Source organism: Euprymna scolopes, chromosome 2 (assembly GCF_053919585.1).
Source record: "Euprymna scolopes isolate OS-2025 chromosome 2, ASM5391958v1, whole genome shotgun sequence".
In the NCBI taxonomy this organism is placed as follows: domain Eukaryota; kingdom Metazoa; phylum Mollusca; class Cephalopoda; order Sepiida; family Sepiolidae; genus Euprymna; species Euprymna scolopes.
This window is the reverse complement of record NC_136483.1, coordinates 71886278-71909018: the sequence shown is the minus strand read 5'-3', so window position 1 is coordinate 71909018 and position 22741 is coordinate 71886278. Positions and strand designations below refer to the sequence as shown.

The following is a 22741-nucleotide window of genomic DNA, read 5'->3' as shown; positions in this document are numbered from 1 at the left end:
ATCAGATCCCATCCCAAAGTATGTAGTTTCTACACAGGTCAACATCTCTATTGTATTGTCAATTAGGATGCAAGTGCATTCTTACAGTGAGGCATCATAAGTCAGCTTATCCGGTACAACTATCAGAGTCTCATCAGTGGGTACTTTTGTGAATAGACTCACTACATCTAGACTCACCATTTGATTGGAATGAATGGGAGCATTGTTTATTATTTCCACAAAGTGAGCTAAATTCTTGACGTATGATGGAGATTTGCTAATGATTGGGGTGATTATATCTATCAGGAATCAGCTCAATGGATGGCATGCTGAACCTCGGGCACTGACAATGCGCCTTAATGGAATACCATCCTTGTGGATCTTAGGTCGGCCACATAGGTATGATAACTGCTGTAATGCTGTACTAGCTGTCTATATTTTGCAAGTAGTATTAGGTCCTTATTGTTACCGAAGATCTGTGACAGTTTCCTTTCTGTTTTCAAGGTCGGAAAGGAAGCTGTCGCAACTATCAGTTATCTTGGGTGCAGCTTGGTTTGGCAATTCATCATGAAGAAACTGACACCTAAGCAGCATTTGCAAATTTATTTTGAAAATCACGGTTCAGTTCAAGCAACACATTATGCATTACACAAGTTTTATAGTGCTCACAGAATGATTAATTAGAGAAATTGTGAATTGTTTTATAGTGCTCACAGAATGATTAATTAGAGAAATTGTGAATTGTTTTATAGTGCTCACAGAATGATTAATTAGAGAAATTGTGAATTGTTTTATAGTGCTCACAGAATGATTAATTAAGAGAAATTGTGAATAGTTTTCACACGACATTCGCTCTAAATGGTAATACCCATCCTTTAAAATGTTGTTCAGTGCACTAACAACAAATTATTGCTGTACAGTATAGTGACATGCACAACTTGTGTTCTTCATGGAAAATTTTTGCATAAAGATCTCAACTTGTGCAAGAGTTGCAGCCAAATGATCATCATTTATGTTGTACATTTGGTGAATAAACCGAAGGAAACATTGCCACTGATCCACAATTTCCTTTCAAAATTTTCTTCAGTGATGATGCACACTTTTGATTAAATGGCTATGTCAATAAAACATAATTGCCAAATTTTTAGCAATGATAATCCACAAGTTATGGTTGAAGCACCATTACATCCAGAAAAAGTTACTTGTGGAATTGAATCATTGTCTTCAAAAATCATGATGGTCAGAACATAACAATCAATTGTGAGCAATACAGAAAAATGATTAACATTCGAAGGCATTAATGTTGTAGACATTTGGTTTTAGCAAGATGGAACCACAGCGTGCGATATAATTAATTTACTGAGAGAAGCATTTAATGAATGAAAAATTTTATGAAATGGACCTGTCAACTGGCCACCTCGTTCTTTAGATTATTTTATTTGGGGATATGTAAAGTCAAATGTCTACGCTGATAAACCAGACACAATAGACCATTTGGAAGACAACATTCGACACATCATTTCCAAAATACAGACTAGTTTAATGCATAGAGTTTGTAAAAAATAGGACCTCTAGATTATACCATACACACACAAGCTGCTGGGATCAAATGCCCAAAATTCTATTTAAATTATATATGCTAAAAATTAATCTTTGGAATAAACCACATAAATTTATAATAAAAATATTTTTTATGATTTATTTTAATTTAAAGTTTCCCGCCTGTGTGCATATTGAGGTTAAATTATCAATGAAACTGTGGAAGGATGCTCTTCTTGCAGCAAAATATATTTAAAATAGATGCTGTGGTCCTAGATACGAAAATCAACTCTGTATAAAGTATTTACTTGTATAGAACCAAATATTGAGAATACATTCAAGAGAAAAAGAGACGTAATCCGAGATCAGAAAAAACGAAACTTCTGCGTGATACAAGTATAGTCCCGTCTATTTAGTTTGAACAGAAAAATGAATTCAGAAAAATATCTATTTACTTGCTTCCCCACAAAGACGATTTTTAATATGGGGAAAATCCAGCTCCAAAAAATGAGGCATTTTAGATTGAAACAAAAAAATTGCCTCAATCTAGAAAGATTTCTCCTTCACTGAGTACAAAAAAGATTAAGTGTAGAGGCAAAACAGATACTACACTTTCTGGCCAAAAAGCCAACTAACAGATATCTACTTTCAAACTTAACTTTATTTCTTTTAGTTATTTATTTCTTTTGCGAGTTTTTCAACTTAATTTTTTTTAAACCTTAACCTAGCCTAGCCTAGTTTTGCATTCGTCTACTTTATAAATTAAAAAAATTTCAACTTTCAAACTATAAACTTTCTTGGCCATTCTTGTTGCATAAAATTGCTATCGGAAACATTTAGGTCGATATGAATCCTCTTTCATAGAAGCACCCAAATTAATATACATAAACATAATGAGAATGAAGTTACACCACACTATGAGGAAAAATTCTTGCACTAGATATGATAGAAATTTAAAGGCTATTTCATATTTGATTTATGACTGAATATGGTACTTGTGACGATAGGTTTTCTTTATTTTTAGTACTTGATCCATATTGTTATCACATCTAGCAAGCTCACACAAGTAGATCTATTTTTCATGAGTGGAGCAGTACAGTGATGATAAAATCAGTCAGCAATAAATGAAGTAAACTGCTGCAATGGATGAGTTTAATCTCCTTATAAGTAGTAGAGAAACCAAAACGGAGGTTGACCTTTTCACAGGAAAAATTTGCATGACATATTTCTTATCTTCTGCACATAAGTTTAAGATTTCCTGTTCAAACCTTCCCTCTCACACCCACGCATAACGAAAGTTTATAAAGAGACTGAAGCGGGCAGAAAGAGATAAATACACTAAGCTTATGACACTCACATACATGAATATACATGTTGTGTTATTTCCTTTTCTTAACAGTCATAATCTTTACAATTAAATAAGGGGAGATTACTACCATAATTATGATAGGAAATATGAATATGGTGCTACTAAACTTCTTACATGTACAACGGTAATCACATATATTAAGACTTGAACTTAAAAAAAATGACTGAAATAGAGCTTGAAAGAGTACAAAATATTTAATGTAAAAAAAAAAAATTCTTATTAAAGTTTAATAAGCTCTTTTTCACAATAGAATTTTACTATTTTTTGTTCATGAAATATTCTATCAAACTACATAATTCTATCAAACATGCAGATCACCAGCAGGAAAAGAACAATACATTTCAACAAAATGATTAAAAAAAAATCACTTTTCATATTTGAATTTGTTAATCAGTTAGTTGTTACTTTTTTTTCGTTCAAATGTCATTCAAATATTTTTATTCTCATATTCAACATTTTTTTCAATCTAATGTCAGTCTTTATTTTTATCTATTGTTAGGCATTTTTTCCTTTTATTGTCAGGCATTTTTTTCTTTTATTGTTAGGCATTTTTTTTCTTTTATTGTTAGGCATTTTTTTTCTTTTATTGTTAGGCATTTTTTTTCATTGTTAGGCATTTTTTTTTCTTTTATTGTTAGGCATTTTTTTTCTTTTATTGTCAGGCATTTTTTTCTTTTATTGTTAGGCATTTTTTTTCTTTTATTGTTAGGCATTTTTTTTCTTTTATTGTTAGGCATTTTTTTTCATTGTTAGGCATTTTTTTCATTGTTAGGCATTTTTTTTTCTTTTATTGTTAGGCATTTTTTTTCTTTTGTCAGGCATTTTTTTCTTTTATTGTTAGGCATTTTTTTTTCTTTTATTGTTAGGCATTTTTTTTCTTTTATTGTTAGGCATTTTTTTTCATTGTTAGGCATTTTTTTCATTGTTAGGCATTTTTTTTTCTTTTATTGTTAGGCATTTTTTTTTCTTTTATTGTTAGGCATTTTTTTTTCTTTTATTGTTAGGCATTTTTTTTCTTTTATTGTTAGGCATTTTTATTTATTGTTAGGCATTTTTTTTTCTTTTATTGTTAGGCATTTTTTTTCTTTTGTCAGGCATTTTTTTTCTTTTATTGTCAGGCATTTTTTTTCTTTTATTGTTAGGCATTTTTTTTTCTTTTATTGTTAGGCATTTTTTTTTCTTTTATTGTCAACCATTTTTTTATTGTTAGGCATTTTTTTTCTTTTATTGTTAGGCATTTTTTTCTTTTATTGTTAGGCATTTTTTTTTTTTATTGTTAGGCATTTTTTTTTCTTTTATTGTTAGGCATTTTTTTTCTTTTATTGTTAGGCATTTTTTTTTCTTTTATTGTTAGGCATTTTTTTCTTTTATTGTTAGGCATTTTTTTCTTTTATTGTCAGGCATTTTTTTTTCTTTTATTGTTAGGCATTTTTTTCTTTTATTGTTAGGCATTTTTTTCTTTTATTGTTAGGCATTTTTTTTCTTTTATTGTTAGGAATTTTTATTTATTGTTAGGCATTTTTTTTTCTTTTGTCAGGCATTTTTTTTCTTTTATTGTCAGGCATTTTTTTTCTTTTATTGTCAGGCATTTTTTTTCTTTTATTGTCAGGCATTTTTTTTCTTTTATTGTTAGGCATTTTTTTTTCTTTTATTGTTAGGCATTTTTTTTCTTTTATTGTTAGGCATTTTTTTTCTTTTATTGTTAGGCATTTTTTTCTTTTATTGTTAGGCATTTTTTTTTTATTGTTAGGCATTTTTTTTTCTTTTATTGTTAGGCATTTTTTTTCTTTTATTGTTAGGCATTTTTTTTTCTTTTATTGTTAGGCATTTTTTTCTTTTATTGTTAGGCATTTTTTTCTTTTATTGTCAGGCATTTTTTTTTCTTTTATTGTTAGGCATTTTTTTCTTTTATTGTTAGGCATTTTTTTCTTTTATTGTTAGGCATTTTTTTTCTTTTATTGTTAGGCATTTTTTTCTTTTATTGTTAGGCATTTTTTTCTTTTATTGTTAGGCATTTTTTTCTTTTATTGTTAGGCATTTTTTTCTTTTATTGTCAGGCATTTTTTTCTTTTATTGTTAGGCATTTTTTTCTTTTATTGTTAGGCATTTTTTTTATTGTTAGGCATTTTTTTCTTTTATTGTTAGGCATTTTTTTCTTTTATTGTTAGGCATTTTTTTTTTCATTTAATGTTGGTCATTTGTGTTTTTTTTTTTTTATCTAATGTCTGTTTTTTTACTCCTGTCATCCATTTTTTATCTAAAGCCAGTTGTTTGTCCTCCTGATGCCAGTCTTTTTTGTTTTTTTACCTGATGTCAGTCTTTTTATATCTGTTGTCAGTCATTTTTTTCAACCGGCCGTCATTTTTTTATGTACTGTCAGTCACTTTTTCTCATGTCATTCAAAATTTAACTTAAATATGTTGCTCACATTTAGTAGATCTTTATTTTTTCCATCTACACACCGTGAGTATAGAGTGTTCAGTATAAATTTTATATATTTTTTAATATTCTTTCATTTCAAAATAATTTATGAAGTATTTAATAGTGGTAAAGTGAAACAGCTGTTTCTGTTTATTATTTCTGAACTGGAGACATTGGTCAACTAGAAAGTACCAGAATAATGGGAGATCGTGATCTGCATTAAGATGATTTGTAGCAGATTAAAAAGAATTAAAAAAATCTCAGCTGCAGTTTGAAAACTGTGAGATGTGAGCTAGAGAATTGGAATGGAGATGTAGAAGCAGAGGTTAGCAGGAAGAATTATAGTAAATGTTCTGTCTGTATCAGCACAATGAAATTCGCAGAATGGAGATGCTTCAAAAAATGATCCAAGCACCTCGATGAGAGAGATGGTCATGAATCTTGACAACAAACACAGTGCAACAAGTAATAAGTTATTGCAAAAAGTAATAAGTTATTCAACGGCAAGTAGGCGCACACTGTTGGAGCTTGTTTTCATCTTATTTTATGAAGAGATACAGTTTGCAACAATTAGCTGGGATACATTTAATTGAGAATCTGTGGACAATTTTTTTGTGACTGACACCAAAAGGAAGGACTTTGTAAAACTGCATTTCATCACTCATAACAAAACTTATTAAATGTGTAGAAGTTCATTTTGTTTTTTTTTATTCAAATATAAAATAAACAAGAGTGGAAAAGGTCAAAGGACTGGCACAAAGAAAAAGTGAAAGTGATATTCGAAACAATAATAAATCAACCTGATCTGTTGAAAATTGTGTCAATATGAAACAGAATATTAATAGTAAACGAGATAAAATACAATCACAAATTAAATGTTTTTGTTTTTAAAGAAATAAATTTTGTGCAAAATTTTAATTTCACATTTGAACTTTCCTAGGACAATAAAATTGTGTAACAATTTCTAGTTTGTCTCGTCTCTACATGCGTGCACATTATTACTTATTTATTTTTAAACTATTTACCATTATTGAAATCAAATATGCATTACAGCGAAGCTTTAAAACTAAGTTTTGGAAAATGCTGCAATATCAATCTTTTGCTAATAGTTGAAAAAAAAAAAAAAAAAAAAAAAAATGAATTACTCTGAACAAACAAATGAAGTGCCATTCATTCTAGGTGCATTGGACTAGTTTCCTTTGAAGCAAGAAGCTTCTAAAGATTATCAAATTTACAACGGTCTCCAATTGCATATATATATATCCCAGTCAAGGGAAATGACAATATTAGCTTTTAGTAGTTCTTGCAAAAAGTTATAGATATTCTCCTAAATACAACATCTGATATTCCCAAATGGTCACCCATCTAGTACTGATCAGGCTCAACGTTACTTTACTTTTACTCAGTAAACTTTGAATAGTTTTGTGGCCAACTGTGATATCAAAATAAATTTTACATCATTGTTTTTCAAAGATCTACGTGTCTACAGTAAAAGTTTTAAGTATAATAAAAATAAAATTTTAATTTAGAATATCTATTCATATGTAGACGAATGGCAGAAGAAACCCACACTAAATGTAATATTTATCTATTCTTCTCAGAATTAGTAGATTCCCTTTAAAAGAAAGTAAAACTTGCATGCTTGCTCATTACATCAACTTTAGAGATAGTTGTCATGTCTTAAAATAAAAACTTTGGTGCCAATGTGCTAACAACGGGTCTTCAATCCAAGAGGAAAGTTTCTACCAAGATATGTCATTTACACCATAAAAACAGTTATTTATTGCAAAAAATCTAGGTACTTTACCAAAAAGGACATGCCAGAAAAAAACAATTTATCTTGGACAACTAATTATGCTTTGCATGTCTAGACAATATCCTAAAATTAGTTTGTATTGGCACTGCCTTGTTGACATCCTATTTGTCTTCACAGGGGTATTAAGTGGACCCTATGTAGTTCCCCTACATATGAAGAATCTATACCAAGGAAGAGATTGTTGTAAAGTATAGAAAAGATGTTCTGCGGTTCATTGCTAAATTCCACTCAAAAAACGAATGGTTGCTTCCATTTGTTCTTATATAGTCCTAGGAGACAGATAACTCACCAGTGCTTCCTGTACCAGGAGCAGATAACCTCTGAACACTATTTCAACACAGAAGTAGATAACTCTTTTACAGTTGTGAGCAGAGCAGTGGTAAGCATAAAAATTAGCATTCAATTCATCTCCATATTTGAGCTGGTTTGGTTAGTTTCCACTTCAAATTCACAAAAGAAACATCTGACATATAAGCTACTAGACTATGTCAGATGCAACCATTGCTTTGGAAGAGATTCTGGAAACACTCTACAGCTCCAAAAACAATCTTGTAAATAACTTCCCTTTGAGTAACTTCTGTGACAGTAAAAAGCAAGATCCTTAGATGTAAAAAATTTTACTGATAATTCTGAGATGCAACTGAATGGAAAAATGCCTACTTCAAATATAACCTACTTCAAATATAACCTGCTTTACATTTCTAAATTTTTAAGATGAGGGTTGATTATTTGTATTATTTATCAACCGGGATAGTATGTTCTTGTTCTGTCAGCCATAACTAGGTAGTAATCTTAAGTATTTCACAATTGTGTTTTGAGTGTCTGTGAACCTGTAGCATAGTGGATAATGTACTTGTTAAAATTCAGTTGTAAATTACACTCTTCTGGAGGTTGAAAGTTCAATCCTCAGTGCAGGTGACCATCAAAATACAACTCTAACTTATTTAGGATTTCTACCTAGTTATGGCTGACAGAAGGAGACTCTCATAGATAAATAATATGAATAATCAATCCTTATCTCAAATTAAAGGGTTCCATTCAAAATTCTTTACAGATTCCTGAGTTTAATAAGATTAAACCTGAAGAAGGTCAGAGATTACATCAACCGAAACATTGTGAAAATAGCATTCAAGACTAGAACAGTAGTTTGAATAATCGAAATAATATGAATAACCTGCTTTAATTTCTGTTTTATGATAAAACATAAGTGTGAGAAGATTTATTAGATTAGACTTTAAAATTTTTAAGAGTCGAACATTACAGCTATTGTCCTTGCAACTGTGTTTAAAAATATCTCTAAAATAATAAGATAAAAAAAGGAGTCAAAAGACAATTTGATCAAAAAGAAGTCCCCCACACCCGCCTTCTTTATGATTAATTTTTGCTCCTATGTTTTCAGAAGAATAGAGCTGATGCCGCCAGTACTCATGCGTGGATGATTGTCAAGAATCTTACTCTTGATCAACATCAATTCAATGCCAACCTCCTTAAATTCCCTCAAATAGTTGATCTCTGAACCCAGCCAAAACCCCTACGATTGAATACTTAACAAAAAATTTATTTTGAATTTAAAGCAGCAGCAGTCATGACTGTTACATTATCAGTACCACGCAATTACCACTGGTGCTGATTACAAACAAAATCCACAAAGAGTATTATAAATTTTGGTTAAACTTATGTCATTTTGACTTCTGCTTTCTGTTTAGCAGAAGTCATGCCGGTAGTGCACCCCCTCCCCCCCCAAAAAAGTCTCTTCTAATTAATGTTTATGTAATTCCAGTTTCTACATAAAATAATTTTTACTTTGAAATGTTTCTTTTTCAGAATAGTTTCATATTTAATATTTTAACTGTATAAATTTCCCTCTGCACCAAATTGCCGTAGGTTTTCATTAACAGTTGCTATATACAAATGAATTATGTCAAAACCCTCAATCCTTATCTTATATAACTACACTACATCGTTTTATACACATTTATTCGCTATAATTAAATTCTATATTACATTCTAGGAGAGGCATCATTACTACTGCCCAGATCTACAGATGAAGTAGTTCGTTTACTTTATCTGATAAGTCCTCCCACTATCCCAGTGAAGACCAGGTAAATATATAACCATTACAACTATATTGACCTGACACCCTTATTAACTGGATTAAACACTCATGCACACAACTACAAGGGGCGTGCAATAAGTAATGCCCCTGACCCACTTCAAGTTGTCTGATTTAGTTGAAATTTTGCATGTGCAATGATTTATATCTCTACGGGTTATGTGGCAAATTACAGCTCTGAACTAATTGTGGTGTCTGCTTTACAGGTGTTTGAACTGAGTCAGGTGTGAAATGGAGCCTGCTGAATGTTGAGCGGTGATCCGGTTTTTGTATTTGAAAGGACGCACACCACAGGAGACTTTTGTTGAAACGAAAGAAACTTATAGTGATAATGCCCCATCATATGACCTTGTAAAACGCTGGCATCGTGAATTCAAACATGGCCAGAAGTCTGTGGAAACAGCTTCCAGACCTGGTCGCCCCCCCCTCCTACTGCCATTGATGAGGCATCTGTCCGTCAAGTTGAGGCTGCCATTTTGGAAGATCGGCACATTACTATTCGCCAAATAGCCCAAGATGTCAAGTTTAGTACAGGTCTGTGGAAACTATCATTCATGACCATTTGCATATGTATAAGGTGTCTGCCAGATGGATTCCCAGATTGTTCACACCATTCCAGAAGCGAGAACGCGTAGACTGCTCGAGGATGAATTTGGAGATGCACCAGGAAGATGAGTCAAAGTTTTTCAAAAGACTGATTACACAGGATGAAACCTGGGTCCATCACTATGATCCAGAGACCAAAGCCCAGTGAATGCAGTGGAAGCACTTGGACTCATCACCTCCAAAGAAGGCAAGGATGCAGCCCTCCGCTGGCAAGGTCATGCTCACAGTCTTCTGGGACCAGGACGGAGTAGTAATGACAGATTTCCTGGCAAAGGGTACCACAATTACAGGAGCCTATTATGCTTACCTTTTGAAGAAATTAAGGGAAGCTATCAAAATCAAGAGCGGGGCAAGATCAGCAAAGGTACCCTCCTCCTGCAGGACAACTCTCCGGTCCACAACTCGCATGTCGCCAGACTAGGAGCACGGACGTGTGGTTATGAAATCCTTCTCCATCCTCCCTACTCTCCTGACCTTGCACCCTCTGACTTTCACCTCTTCCCAACCATGAAGTTGTTATTGAAAGGAAAGCGTTTCCCAGATGATGCAGCCTTGATTTCTGAAGTCACGTCGTGGTTGGAGGACCAACCTGGGGTGTTCTACAAAAATGGTCTCCAGAGCTGCATCAAACAGTGAGAGAAATGCATAACTCTGGGTGGTTTCTATGTAGAGAAAGACTAATAACTGTGCCAAGTTTCGTTGCTCTACTGCTATGGGAAGTGGGCCAGAGGCATTACTTATTGCATGCCCCTCGTACCATTACACTTCACTATTCAAAAATAATTTCTCCCCAGTAACATTCTGCCTATTCTCATTGGCTGCCACCTTGAAATTCTGTTATTCTGGATCATACAAAAAACGAACACATCAGCACTTAATCAAGATAGTGGCTCAGACACCATATATTTATATAAATCATTTATAATTTAGTTTAAAGCTGCAGCAACTATATTTTATTTATTTTTTACAGTACATGTTATGGTATCATTTGTAAAACATTTGTCTTTTGCAAAAACAAAGTAAACCGTCCAAGCTTTCTTCCTTCAAATTATTTGATTTAATAAAAAATATTGTTGAATCGATTGCCAAAACTTATGAGATGAAAAATATGAACAAATCTCTGGCGTACATCTAGGAAATTGACTCCCTATCTAAATTACACAATTTGGACTTTATTCACGTTTATCTCACTGATTACAGACTTACATTTCAGATTAAACATTTTTTCAGGACTTAAAGTCAGGGATCAGTTTACAATTATAACAACCATCTTGTCACAATATTTTTCTCAGTGACGGTTACAAAGGATGTGTTCAATTTAGTAGAATGTTATAATTGAAAATTGATCCCCGACAACAAAAGTTATAAAAACTTTTTTTTATTTTGTCATTTATATATTTTTTTTCTCTTAAAGTTTGTAATCAATGAGTTATTAAACAATAAAACAAGATGTAAATTGTGGAATTTAGAGGTGGGGGACAATTGCATAAGCGTCCATCGAATCTCTTACTAAAAGAGTTTTTGTTTCTTTTTTTTTGTGTGTGTGTGGGGGGGGGTCATTATTTATAAATATATTATAATGTGTTTCATTATTTTCGTTATTGAAAACAACAAATTCTGCAAGGATCACAAAAAAATCGTTTCTTCCAGCAACCATGCATGCACGTCTAATAGTATTGGTTAATATAGATTTAAACAAGACATTATTTTGATGATGTTTACGTGGAGCAATGGATAATGGATACCGGGTCCGCGTCATAACCTATGCGTATAACATTCGTAATCATCCAATGTTTTTTTTGTTTTTTTTTTAAGTTTTAACATTTAGACAGGGTTATTCATATTATTTTTAACGTTCGCTTCTTTTTTTTTCCTGTTTTACCTCTTTTATTTAATTTTTCCAATTTTGCACTTTTTGCGATAAATATGTATAACATTTTGTGTTTTTTCTCCATTTTTCTTAGTCTTTTTCTATTCTCAAATTCAAACAGTTTGATTTGATTTTTTCCCTTTTTATTTGTTTTTATTATCGAAACAAAACGAAAAACTTTCATTTGTTTTTTGGGGTGTTTTCTTTTTTGTCTGTTTTGGGGTTTGCTTTTATTTTGATTTTATTTTTTTTTCTTACAGTGATACGTGACATAATTGAAACCAAGCATTGCAGTAATTAATGAAAAAAATAATAAATGATAAATACACGGAAGAAGTTTCATTTCTTACTTAAGGATAGGATTCCATGTCTTCGGTCTAAAATAAATTTCTGCTTCTTAAAACTTTGAGACAGACTATTTTTAGTTGCGGAGGCCGGTAAGTAACCAGTCTACATTACCACAGCTTCAACAGCTAAATGGATGTTTTTTTTTTTTTTTTTTTTCTTCTCACCTCTCTCCACCCGGGTTGCCTACTGGATCTAATGTTTTTCTTTTTCCAATCGCTGCTATTTAAAAAAAAAAAAATTTTTTTTATGGCTGGGGGGTATTCAATACCCTTACTACACCACCTCTCTCCACCTGTTCTTGACATTCCGATAGCTGTTCTTACCATGAGGAGTTGAGAAGGTTCGGGGGGGGGTAGCTGCAGCAACCAAAACAACAACACTTTACTTTTTTACAGGGGGGGGGGGCGGACATGCTTCCACCGGGCAATTCCAGTTAGCAGGTACTGCTAATACCTTATAAATTGAGATTTTTTCTCTCTCTGACATTGATATTAAAAGTCTATATTTTCTATTTAAAAATTATTAAAACAAACTTCCCAATATTAACATTAACTAATTATTCATTTTTTTGCTTCTTATTAGATTACTGGTTTCATTTAACTATTACGGTTAATTCTTTTAATGCATAATTTCTAGATTGTGTAGAATTTAGCTTGAAAATGTTCTAGCACACGGAATTGTTATATAAATATATATATATTAGCATCAGTACCCGGCATTGCCAGGTTGACATGAGTTCTGTTTGGAACACACCTGCTATACTAAGGATATTAATCATTTTCATCATGGGCAACATTAATTACCCCACAACAATTTAAAAAATAAAAGAACGGATAAAAACATGTAAATGTAATCACCCCAAAAAAGAAGTATGCGATACTCTCCCCATGAGATATTTCGGCAGAAGGGATACAAAGAGAAGAAAATATTTTCTGAATATTGAGCACTTTTTGTTGCTCATGTGCTGGAAAGAACCCCCCCCGACTTCAAATAAATCAAAACAACTTTTGTTTCAATAAAAATAGCAGCAAGTGCCCGAGCAACCGCAAAAAAAAAAAAAAAAAAAAAAAAAAAAATGCCAAGTAGGCAAGCTCGAACCTGAAATGCGAATGGAGGGAATAGGTAATTTGGAAACTACTGTTCTAAGACGACTTATGATTTTATGACCACGAAAAAATAATGTTTATAAACATTAATGCATGCGTGACTTGCGTTTTTTTTTGTTTTTTTTTTGTAAAGGCACTTTTTTCACTGGCTTTTTTTCTTTTTTTTTTGTAAATAAAGGAAATTTTTGATTTCTTTTTTTAGGTGGGGGCATTCCGATTTTCTTTTTTTGAGGGGAGAGGGGCCTTTTTGTTTCTGGCATAAGTTTGAATTCAAAGCAGTCAAAGATTCTGTATAGCAATTTCAAGAATAATAAAAACAAGCAAATGAAATCTCTTCAGTTTATTTGTAAGTGATTTTTTTTTTAATATTTAAAAATACAAAAAAGCCAAATATTTTTCTGTCTACACGGAATTATTTTTTCAAGCTAGAAACTTATTGAGATTACCAAATTATTTTATTTGGTGAAGAGTTTTTTTTATGTTTTCAAGTTTTTAGGGGGGGGGTATAACTCTAGACCCGTTTTTAAAAAGGTTGATGTCAGAAATAATAATTCCAAAATACCGCTATTTAGTAAAATCAATTTTCCTTAATGTAATATGCAAATGAGGTGACCTCTTAATTGTATATTTTGCAAGAATCATATTATATAGAAATAAATGGAAGAATAAAGTAACAAACCTTTTGTATATACTAATTAAATTGTGAACAAACAAACAGACAAGAATACGAATTTATATATATATATATGGGTAGATAGACAGATATATAAAAGTGACCTTGTCTCTGTGTGTTCGAAACTTCTCTAACAAACTAGTCTCTAAATATTTGGTCTACAGGCTTGAAACTTGATATATATGTAGGGTATTTGAACCTCGAAAACACTTTCAATTTGGTTTTTAGCTTGTAAAATATCTTAACAATATTAGGCTCACTAAAAGAAAATTATTAATTTATTTTTCAAAGATTTAAAAGTAGTGTTTTCGCAAAAATAATGAATATATATAATTTTTTTGTTGCTAATCTGAAATAATTATTATTAACATATTCAATGAATTTCACACTTCAAAATACAAAAGATAAAAAATAAAACACATTCAAAATTCGGATGTTCAACCTTAAAATCTGATACGTGCGCAAATCTTGTTTGTTTTATCTACAATTCTCCCCCTCCCCCACAATACAATATATTTTGCTCAGTTTCGGCTAATTATTTTAAGCATATTTGTACCCACGAATAAAGAAGAGGGAGGTTTTGTAGGCATATATATATATATATATATATATATATATATATATATATATATATATATATATATATATATATCGATTATGAAAAAAAAAAAGTAATAATCATAAAGTTCATTCTTTACTTAATAATCGGTGAAAATTTCGTATTGGATAATTACTTGACTTTTGGTAGATTCTCTTTAAGAAGAGAGACGCCGTCCTTCCGTTTTGGCTGTGCCTAAGATATTGCAACTGTTCATACCCTACAGCTCAACTATCGTATGCAATAATAATAATAATAATAATAATAATAATAATAATAATAATAATAATAATAATAATAATAATTTAAAATCGGCATTGCTTTTCGATTTATTATTTATAAATAAATAACTCTCGGGTTTGTATTACTGTACACATACATTCGAAAAAGTTGTCAAAAAACAAATATATAACAAATAAATGTTATCCAAGGCAAGATAAGTTACTTTTCTACATAACTGGATATATTTTTCGTGTTTTTATTCAATGTAACATGTTTATTCAGCTCGAAAAGCATAGTGTTTACCGATGTATTAGAAAATTCAAAATGGCGCCCGACACTCTCTTTAACACGGTAAGTTCAGGAAAAGATGTTATAAATAATAAACTAGACAAAATACTGTTAGAAATAGCTCATTATATGTTACCGTGACATAAGTTGACATATATTCGGTGTTTTTTTAATAGTATTTTGTCTAGTTTATTATTTATAACACCTTTTCCCAAACTTACCATGTTAAAGAGAGTGTCGGGCGCCATTTTGAATTTTCCAATACATTTACATCGGTAAACACTGTATGTTTTTCGAGCTGAATAAAAATGTTACATTGAATAAAAACAAAAAAAATATATCCAGTTTGGTAGAAAAGTAACTTGCCTTTGATAATATTTATTTGTTATATATTTGTTTTTTGACAACTTTTTCGAATCTATGTGTACAGTAATACAAACCCTAACTCAAAAGGACTGATATGCCGTATAGGCCTGCTCGTAAATCGATTCTACTCTGAGAGTTTCTGGCACAGCATTCCATTATAATAAGCGTCCCAGATTCCTTCTTGGGGGCGTGTCCTTTACATGGCAGCCACTCTCAGACGGATCGAAACATCAGAAGTTTTGCCTCTTTTATAGATTAGTGGCGCCTCTGAACAATACTGTTTTGGTGTTCATAGGAACGTAACTTAAACTTTCATCTATTAACTTTAATTCTAGCCAGAAATTACTTTTTATTTATCTGCCAATTAAAGGTTTCAAAAATCACTTTCGAATGACCTATAATCACGAAGAAAATATCAAAATCGACATTTTTATTGACATTAAAAAAAACAAAAAAAACTGTTTCTCCACCGCGGTGGCGCGGTGCTACGTGCTACTTTCATTTTTTATCACAATTATTATTATTATTATTATTATTATTATTATTAACTATGCCGTTCGTTTATTTAATTTATTATTTATTTAATAGGATTTTGACAGTTAAATTTAATTATTTTACAAGTACGACATTGTTTGACCATTAAATTATTCATTGTTGTGTTTTGAAAGTTTTAAATCTGAAACTTTTAAAAACGTGTTTGATTTAAATTTTAATCCACAAAAGAGAAAATATAAAATATTAAGTTTCAGTCATTTTAAGTTTAAGACTTAAGTTTTCAAATCATAAACGAATATATCAAATTTGAATGTAAAATTTTTATGCAAGTTAATAGAAAAAAATTTTTTGCGTTTGGTTCGACGCTAAAAATTAATTTTCTATATAAATTAATATTATTATTAGCCAACATTAAATAGAACATCTAAGTAATGTTTTTACTCAAGAAAATGACACGAGTTTAATACAAAATAAATTGTTTGATAATACACCGCAAAGAAGCCAGAAATTTACTGATTAAAAATAAGTTACGAGAAACCAAACAATTGCATTTAAAATGTGTCCGATAATAACATATTCGAACGGTCACCATAGTACAATGGAACTTTTAACCCATTTCTTTATGTCACTCTCGACCGACAAAATATCTACCATAATGTCCAACAACTTTGGGAATTTATTATTAATGAATTTATTTTTAATTAAAAATAAGTCAGAAAAATCCATTTACAACAGAAATTTACGAGGCCGAGAACATCTGAATTAATTTGAGTATGAAGAACACAAAACAAAACGCACGTCAACATCTGATATTATAAAACGGCTGTTGTAATCATTTATTAATTATTCGTCGTTTAAATAGCAACAATTGTTCTTCTCATTCATAACAATGACTCAGATGTGAAAGTGAAACGCATGGCCGACTCGAACAATAAAATAAAAACAAAACTAAAATAGAGCAAAAAAGGGCAATAAATCTTTTACATTTGCCGTGATGCTAACGGAAAGGTAAAAATGGGATTGTGTGTGTGTGTGTGTGTGTGTGTGTGTGTAATAAACACTTACACATCCTGGAAAGGGTTTAAGGAATTATATTTTTTAGACTTTTAAAGTGAACATTTATATATAAATTTTGACCACTCAGTTCTTGGCCAGATAGCGTAGCCGTAGGACAGAACAAGTAACCATTTTTGTATATTTCTCAAATGGTCGCCAAATAGTAAATTTATATGAAGAATTACTCCACCCTCGAAAATTCCTTTCAAATTACCACTCTTACCGGTTTTCGGGATCGCTGAAAACGAAAATAACGTTTAAAATCACGGCAAACGAACGAGTAGTTTCCAAGATACGAAGAAATGTTAGTTTTAAAAAAGTGGGGGATCACTTTTCTATAATAATTTAACGTAAAATGAGCACCCATTTTGTGACCACAATTTTTTTTTGGGGGGGGGGGCTTTCTTTCCACCCTCGGAAAATCCTTTAAAATTCCAAGAAGTTTCCAATATATGAAGAAATGCACTCACTTTATGGTCACATTTTTTGGAGGAGGGGGATTATTGCCGGTTTGTTTTTTGTTCTTTTTTTGGAGGGGGATATTCAATTATAGAACTTGTATAGTTTTTTTAACAGGTGCTTATGCAGTTTAATTAACCGTTTTGAGCAGAAGAACTGTTTAATATTTTACAAAAATTCTGTTTACATTTCGTGGGAGGCGGTGGAGGGGCGGGGGTGTTGTGGCGGCCGGGTGAGTTTATAAATATTACCCTTTTTCCCCCCTGATGAAAAAAAAAAAAGATACTGGAGAGAGTTTCCTGAAAACACACACACACACACACACACACAACAACAACAAAGCAAAAAAAAAAAAAAACCGGCGAATCGTTCTGTCCTAAACTAACTTTTACACTGAATTCCTTATTTTAACATCTCAAATATTTGAAAAATTTTCTACGTTATTTACACGGTGTTGGAAACAAACAAAATCACATCATTATTTTTTAGTTTACAGCGTGAGTAAAAATAAACAACAAATTTAGTTGGTTAAAAAAAAATTTTACTGAAGAAAATCCTGTCATCGCCCAAATATTTTATTGCAATGACCTTGTGTCATACTGAAGTAAGTCTGCAAGAGGTGGCACCTTTATGGTGCGTATTACGGGGGAGTTTTGTGTAGAGAAAATGCGGCCACTATTTAAGGATAGTCGAATTCCACTTCCAAACAAACATTGATTTCTTTGGATTCAGAAAGAAAGTTTAAATATTTACGTTTTTTTTTTAATAAACCGATTTAATGGAAGTTGTTTTTGCATAAAGTTAAACAAAACTTATTTATCTCGATTTTAGATTAATGATTTTTGCTTGTTTCCAATCCCCCCCCCCCAAAAAAACTACTTAGAAAACTAGAGAAATAATAATAGGTTCTTATTGAGCCTCATAAAAATAATGTACGTACCCGCCACGAAATATGTCATATTCCAAAAATAATGTAAATTGATCAAATAGTTTTATTTTTAACAAAGAAAATTAAATTCTATGAGTAAACAAAAGGGAACTATCTCGCGTCGGCATCTTGAACAACAAAAAAAAATAAATAAATAAAAAATATGGGTAGATAAGTCCACAATAATTTAAACTTGCGAGATCAGCCTTGTAATGCTACCGATTTCACATTAATCGCTTTAAATCGTTAAATAATGATTTTATAACTCTTGATCAGTTTACGTAATTTTGAGAATATGACATTTCCATTCAGTGACGGGTACATACACCAAAGATTCTTTTGTTGTTGTTATCATCATCATCATAAGAAGAAGAAGGTTGAATTCTAAATAACCGAATAATAAAATATTAAATTTCAGGAGGTTCAGAACAGAATGTTGATAAAAAAAGCGAAGTAAAAAAAAGAAGCTAGGTCAAAAAAATAATTAAATAAATAAAATAAAAATAGCGATATATAATAATTTTACTCACCATGTTTGAGTTTAAAAGTAAACTTTGTTTCGTTCAGAATGAATTTAATAAGAAAAATGCAGCAATTAGTTGGAGGAGGCGTTAAGGGTCCAACACGCAGTTTAAAGTTGCACTTTTCCTCAACTCTCCCGTTTTTGGGCGAGTACACAAGTGCCCGTCGTCGAGGGGTGGGGTTGCCTTTAGCAACAGCAGCAGCCGCCGTCATCGCCGTGAGAGACCACATTCTTCAACGAGACCAACTACTGAACACTCCTTATCCGGAGAATGTTTACTCCCGTTTCCTCGGCATGTTCATAATTATTGTCTTGAAAAAAATATCACAAAGCAAATCATATTTTGTTGCTTATTTTTATATTGATTTATTTTTTATGAATTCAATTTTTATTCCACATATAAATTGTCTTAAAATCAAGCAACAAGTATATTTCTACAAAATGGGAGCAGGAAAGAAAGACAAAACAAGTCGGATTTTTTTTAGATTAGGTCCACCTTCACAATTTTCTTTTAAATGACAACTTTTAAAGGTTTTCGACTATGCTGAATACGAAAATCGGATTGAAATTTTGCAGAAATAAGTAGTTATCGAGATATAAAAAGTTGTATTATGCATTCTATTCCTAGGCAGCCATCTTTTTTACGCGCGTGCAGTGTCAGTTGAGTAGATATGGCGCTCTCTCTAGGTGTATCAAAATTTTTGTAGGAATTTTTGACACCCCTTAACACGAATCTGCGAATAAAATATAAAAAACTCGTAATTTCTCTTTTAAAAGTGGGTTGTTTATTTTCTTTATGGATTATACTTCCAAAATAAACTATTAAAGTTGTTTTAAAAGTAATAGAACTATTTTTTTTTTAAACAGTAATGAAATTAATTGAATTTTACGAGCTCAGTATTTTTCAATTTTTAAACTTTAAAAATCTATCTAAATTTTTCTATTGATTCTATTTTTACGATATTTTTAGGGTCAATGTGAAATTTTATGCTCTTTCCAATAAACTGAATATAATATTTTAGACAAATGTTTTTTTTTTAATTCACGCCCACTCCCATTTTCAAGTGTCTATTAAAAAGTAAATAATTAATTTACTCACCAAAGTTTTATATATCACAAATTGAAGAGAAAAGGTCAATAAATAATATATTCAAATTTAAAAAAAAAAAAAGGTAGTGTTTTTTAGAAATTTACCTGTAAAGTCCGAAGTTTAAAACCTTTTTTTTTTTTAAACCACGTTGTTTGTTTTTTTCTTTTGTATTTTTTAAATGAAAGGTGCTAATACAGAGAGTGATCCGCACTATTTTTTAAATCGTATTTCCAAGTTTGATTAAAGTTTAATATGCTTTTTTTTATTCAATTGTAAGGTTAAAATACAGAATAGGTACAAAACACCCTCCCCTTCCCATTTTAAGAATAGCTTTTTAAATAATAACGTTATTATTTCAGCACGGATCACTCTCTGCATGAGTACCAAATGAAACCTTGGTCCTTGCTCCTTTAATTGAAAAAAAATTAGGGCTTGAATTACATTTTTCGAGTAGTTATACGCTTGGAAAGACAGGGAGTCGAATTAATTCCCGCCTCCCATTTTGAAATGTCTATTAAAAAGTAAATAATTAATTTACTCACCAAAGTGTTATATATCACAAAAATTTAAAACAAAAAAGTAGTGTTTTTTAGAAATTTACCTGTAAAGTCCGACGTTTAAAACCTTTTTTTTTTAAAAAAACACGTTGTTTGTTTTTGTTGTTTTTTTAATGAAACCTTGGCCCTTGCTCCTTTAATTGAAAAAAACAATTAGGGCTTGAATTACATTTTTCGGGGAGTTATAACCTTGGAAAAACGTGGTGGAATTATTCAATATTTTATACGAAATTTCTGACACACCTAATGGCGCGCATGCACGTGCGTAAAAAAGATGGCCGCCAAAGAATACAATGCATAATACAACTTTTTAAAATTTCAATGTGATTTTCGCATTCAGCATAATCGGAACCCCTATAAGTCATTTAAAAGAAAATTGTGGAGGTGGACCTAATTTAAAAATTTACGAATCTCCTAACTGCATTCTCAGCAATCACTGCCATCCATAGCTGTTGTCGTCTCACCACGGTTTCAATCCTACCCAAAGCCGGCCAGAGGCTTACTTGGCCAAAACATGGTGAGACGACAACAACTGCAGATGGCAGTGATTGCTGAGAATGCAGTTAGGAGATTCAAAGTTCCTATCCGTCGCGGTTACCACCTGACGAAGGCCAGAGGAATAGTTAGGCGAAATGTCGTGGAGCAACTAATAAAGATGAGAATAATAGTCCGCAATAAATAAAAATTTATACAGGATAATTAAAGTTAGTCTGTCCAGCATTAAGTTACAAAGTCCTTATATTTACTTGGGAATCGTCACATTTTAGACGACCTCTGCATTGACTCGCTGGGATTTTGATCCCCAGCGTCAACTTTTTGAGAGGCGTTGATTTCTTCAGGGTTAGGGGCAAAGGATTGGTGATATTTTCATCAAGAGGCAGCACTTTAAAGGCCTCAGGACTTTCAGGATTGTTTTCAGTGCGAAGGTCTTCTTCATTACAGGAGTTAGGAGCCAGGTCTCTCACATTAACAGTAGTTTCGGCACCAGAAGGTAGTTGCACACAAGCATAGTAGGGGTTGATGTCTAACAGGGTAGCAGGAGTTACAGGAGGGTCGAGTTTACTAGTCTTAGCATGATTTCCGACATATATTGGCCCCAGTTTTGCCCAAGACGGAATCGAAGTACCAGAGGAGGATTTACAGCTATATTTGAGTAGCCTGTCATGAGGAGTCATATTAGTGGCAGTACAGAGTAGTGATCTAATTGAGTGAAGAGCATCAGGTAGTATGTCTTTCCAATAGGACAGCTTCATGTTGCTCCAGTGTAAGATTGTTTGGATGGTCTTCCATAAAGTTCCATTGAGTTTCTCAACCTGCCCATTACATTTGGGGTGATATCTACTAGTTTTCGAGGAAGCAATACCTTTCCCATGTAAGTAGTCTCTAATTTCACCAGAAAGGAAGTTAGCAACCCTGTCAGTATGTATCATATCAGGCATACCAAAAATTGAAAATAGCTGGTTTGGACAGCAGATAATGGTTTTGCTTGTCATGTCTTTACAGGGAAAGGCAAAATGAAAGCGAGAATACTCATCAATTATGGTGAGTATTTGTTACCACGTGAAGAAGTAGGTAGGGGGCCTTTGAAGTCAATGTTTAATCACTAAAAAGATAGTACAGCCTGTACGAGTGTTCCTTTATTACAACTGACAAATTTGGGTTTCAGATACTGGCAGGAGAAGAGTATTGTTCTGGTGAAGTGGTTGAGTCGTGTAACACCAGGATGACATAGTCTAACATGCAAATCACGAAGGTCTTGTAGAATATGAGTTAGAGCAGAGATGCGAGAGAATGTGCCAGCAGCTGCATTTTCCATTTCCTGGCAGTAGACGATATTGAATTTGAACTGTGACAGTTCAATCCACCAATGACATCTTATCATTTTTGATTTTAGATTTCCTACTGTTGTCAAACATGAAACTAATGCTCTTTTGGTCTGTAACGACTTGAGTGTCTTCCAAACAGAAAGTGTTGCCACTTTCAGAGAGCTTCGACAATAGTAGCAGCTTCCTTTTCAACAGCATGATGTTTAATTTCGTTTGGGTTTAGCATCCGTGAAAAGAATGCAACAAGTCGATCTTGTTGGTTTAGTGTAGCAGCAATGCAGTAATTTCTTGCATCTGTTTCTACTTCAAATTTCTTATCCGAGTCAATGTTATTAGTGTAGCATTTTTTAGATCAGTCTTCAACATCTGAAAAAAGTTTAAGACAGATGGGGGCAGTGGAAATTCTTTGTTGTGGTTCAGTAGCAGTATTATATCAGAGAAGTTTTGAATGAACTTATTATAATACGAGAACATTCTGACTACTCGTTTTTGA

General features: G+C 31.9%; 1 protein-coding gene across 2 annotated transcripts in view; it reads right to left on the bottom strand.

Moving 5' to 3' along the window:
• The window catches only part of LOC145292190 (annexin A7-like), a 126753-nt gene that overhangs the window by 83636 nt on the left and 20376 nt on the right, over positions 1–22741 (bottom strand). Inside the window, exon 1 of one of the 2 annotated variants that reach the window (XM_080138494.1) lies at positions 18783–18969. The exons of the other annotated variant lie outside the window; for it this stretch is intronic. Within the exon in view, the coding sequence (XP_079994620.1) occupies positions 18783–18785 (3 nt within the window). The 5' untranslated portion in view covers positions 18786–18969. Of the gene's footprint in view, positions 1–18782; positions 18970–22741 lie in introns of those variants that run through there. 2 annotated transcript variants of the gene reach the window in all.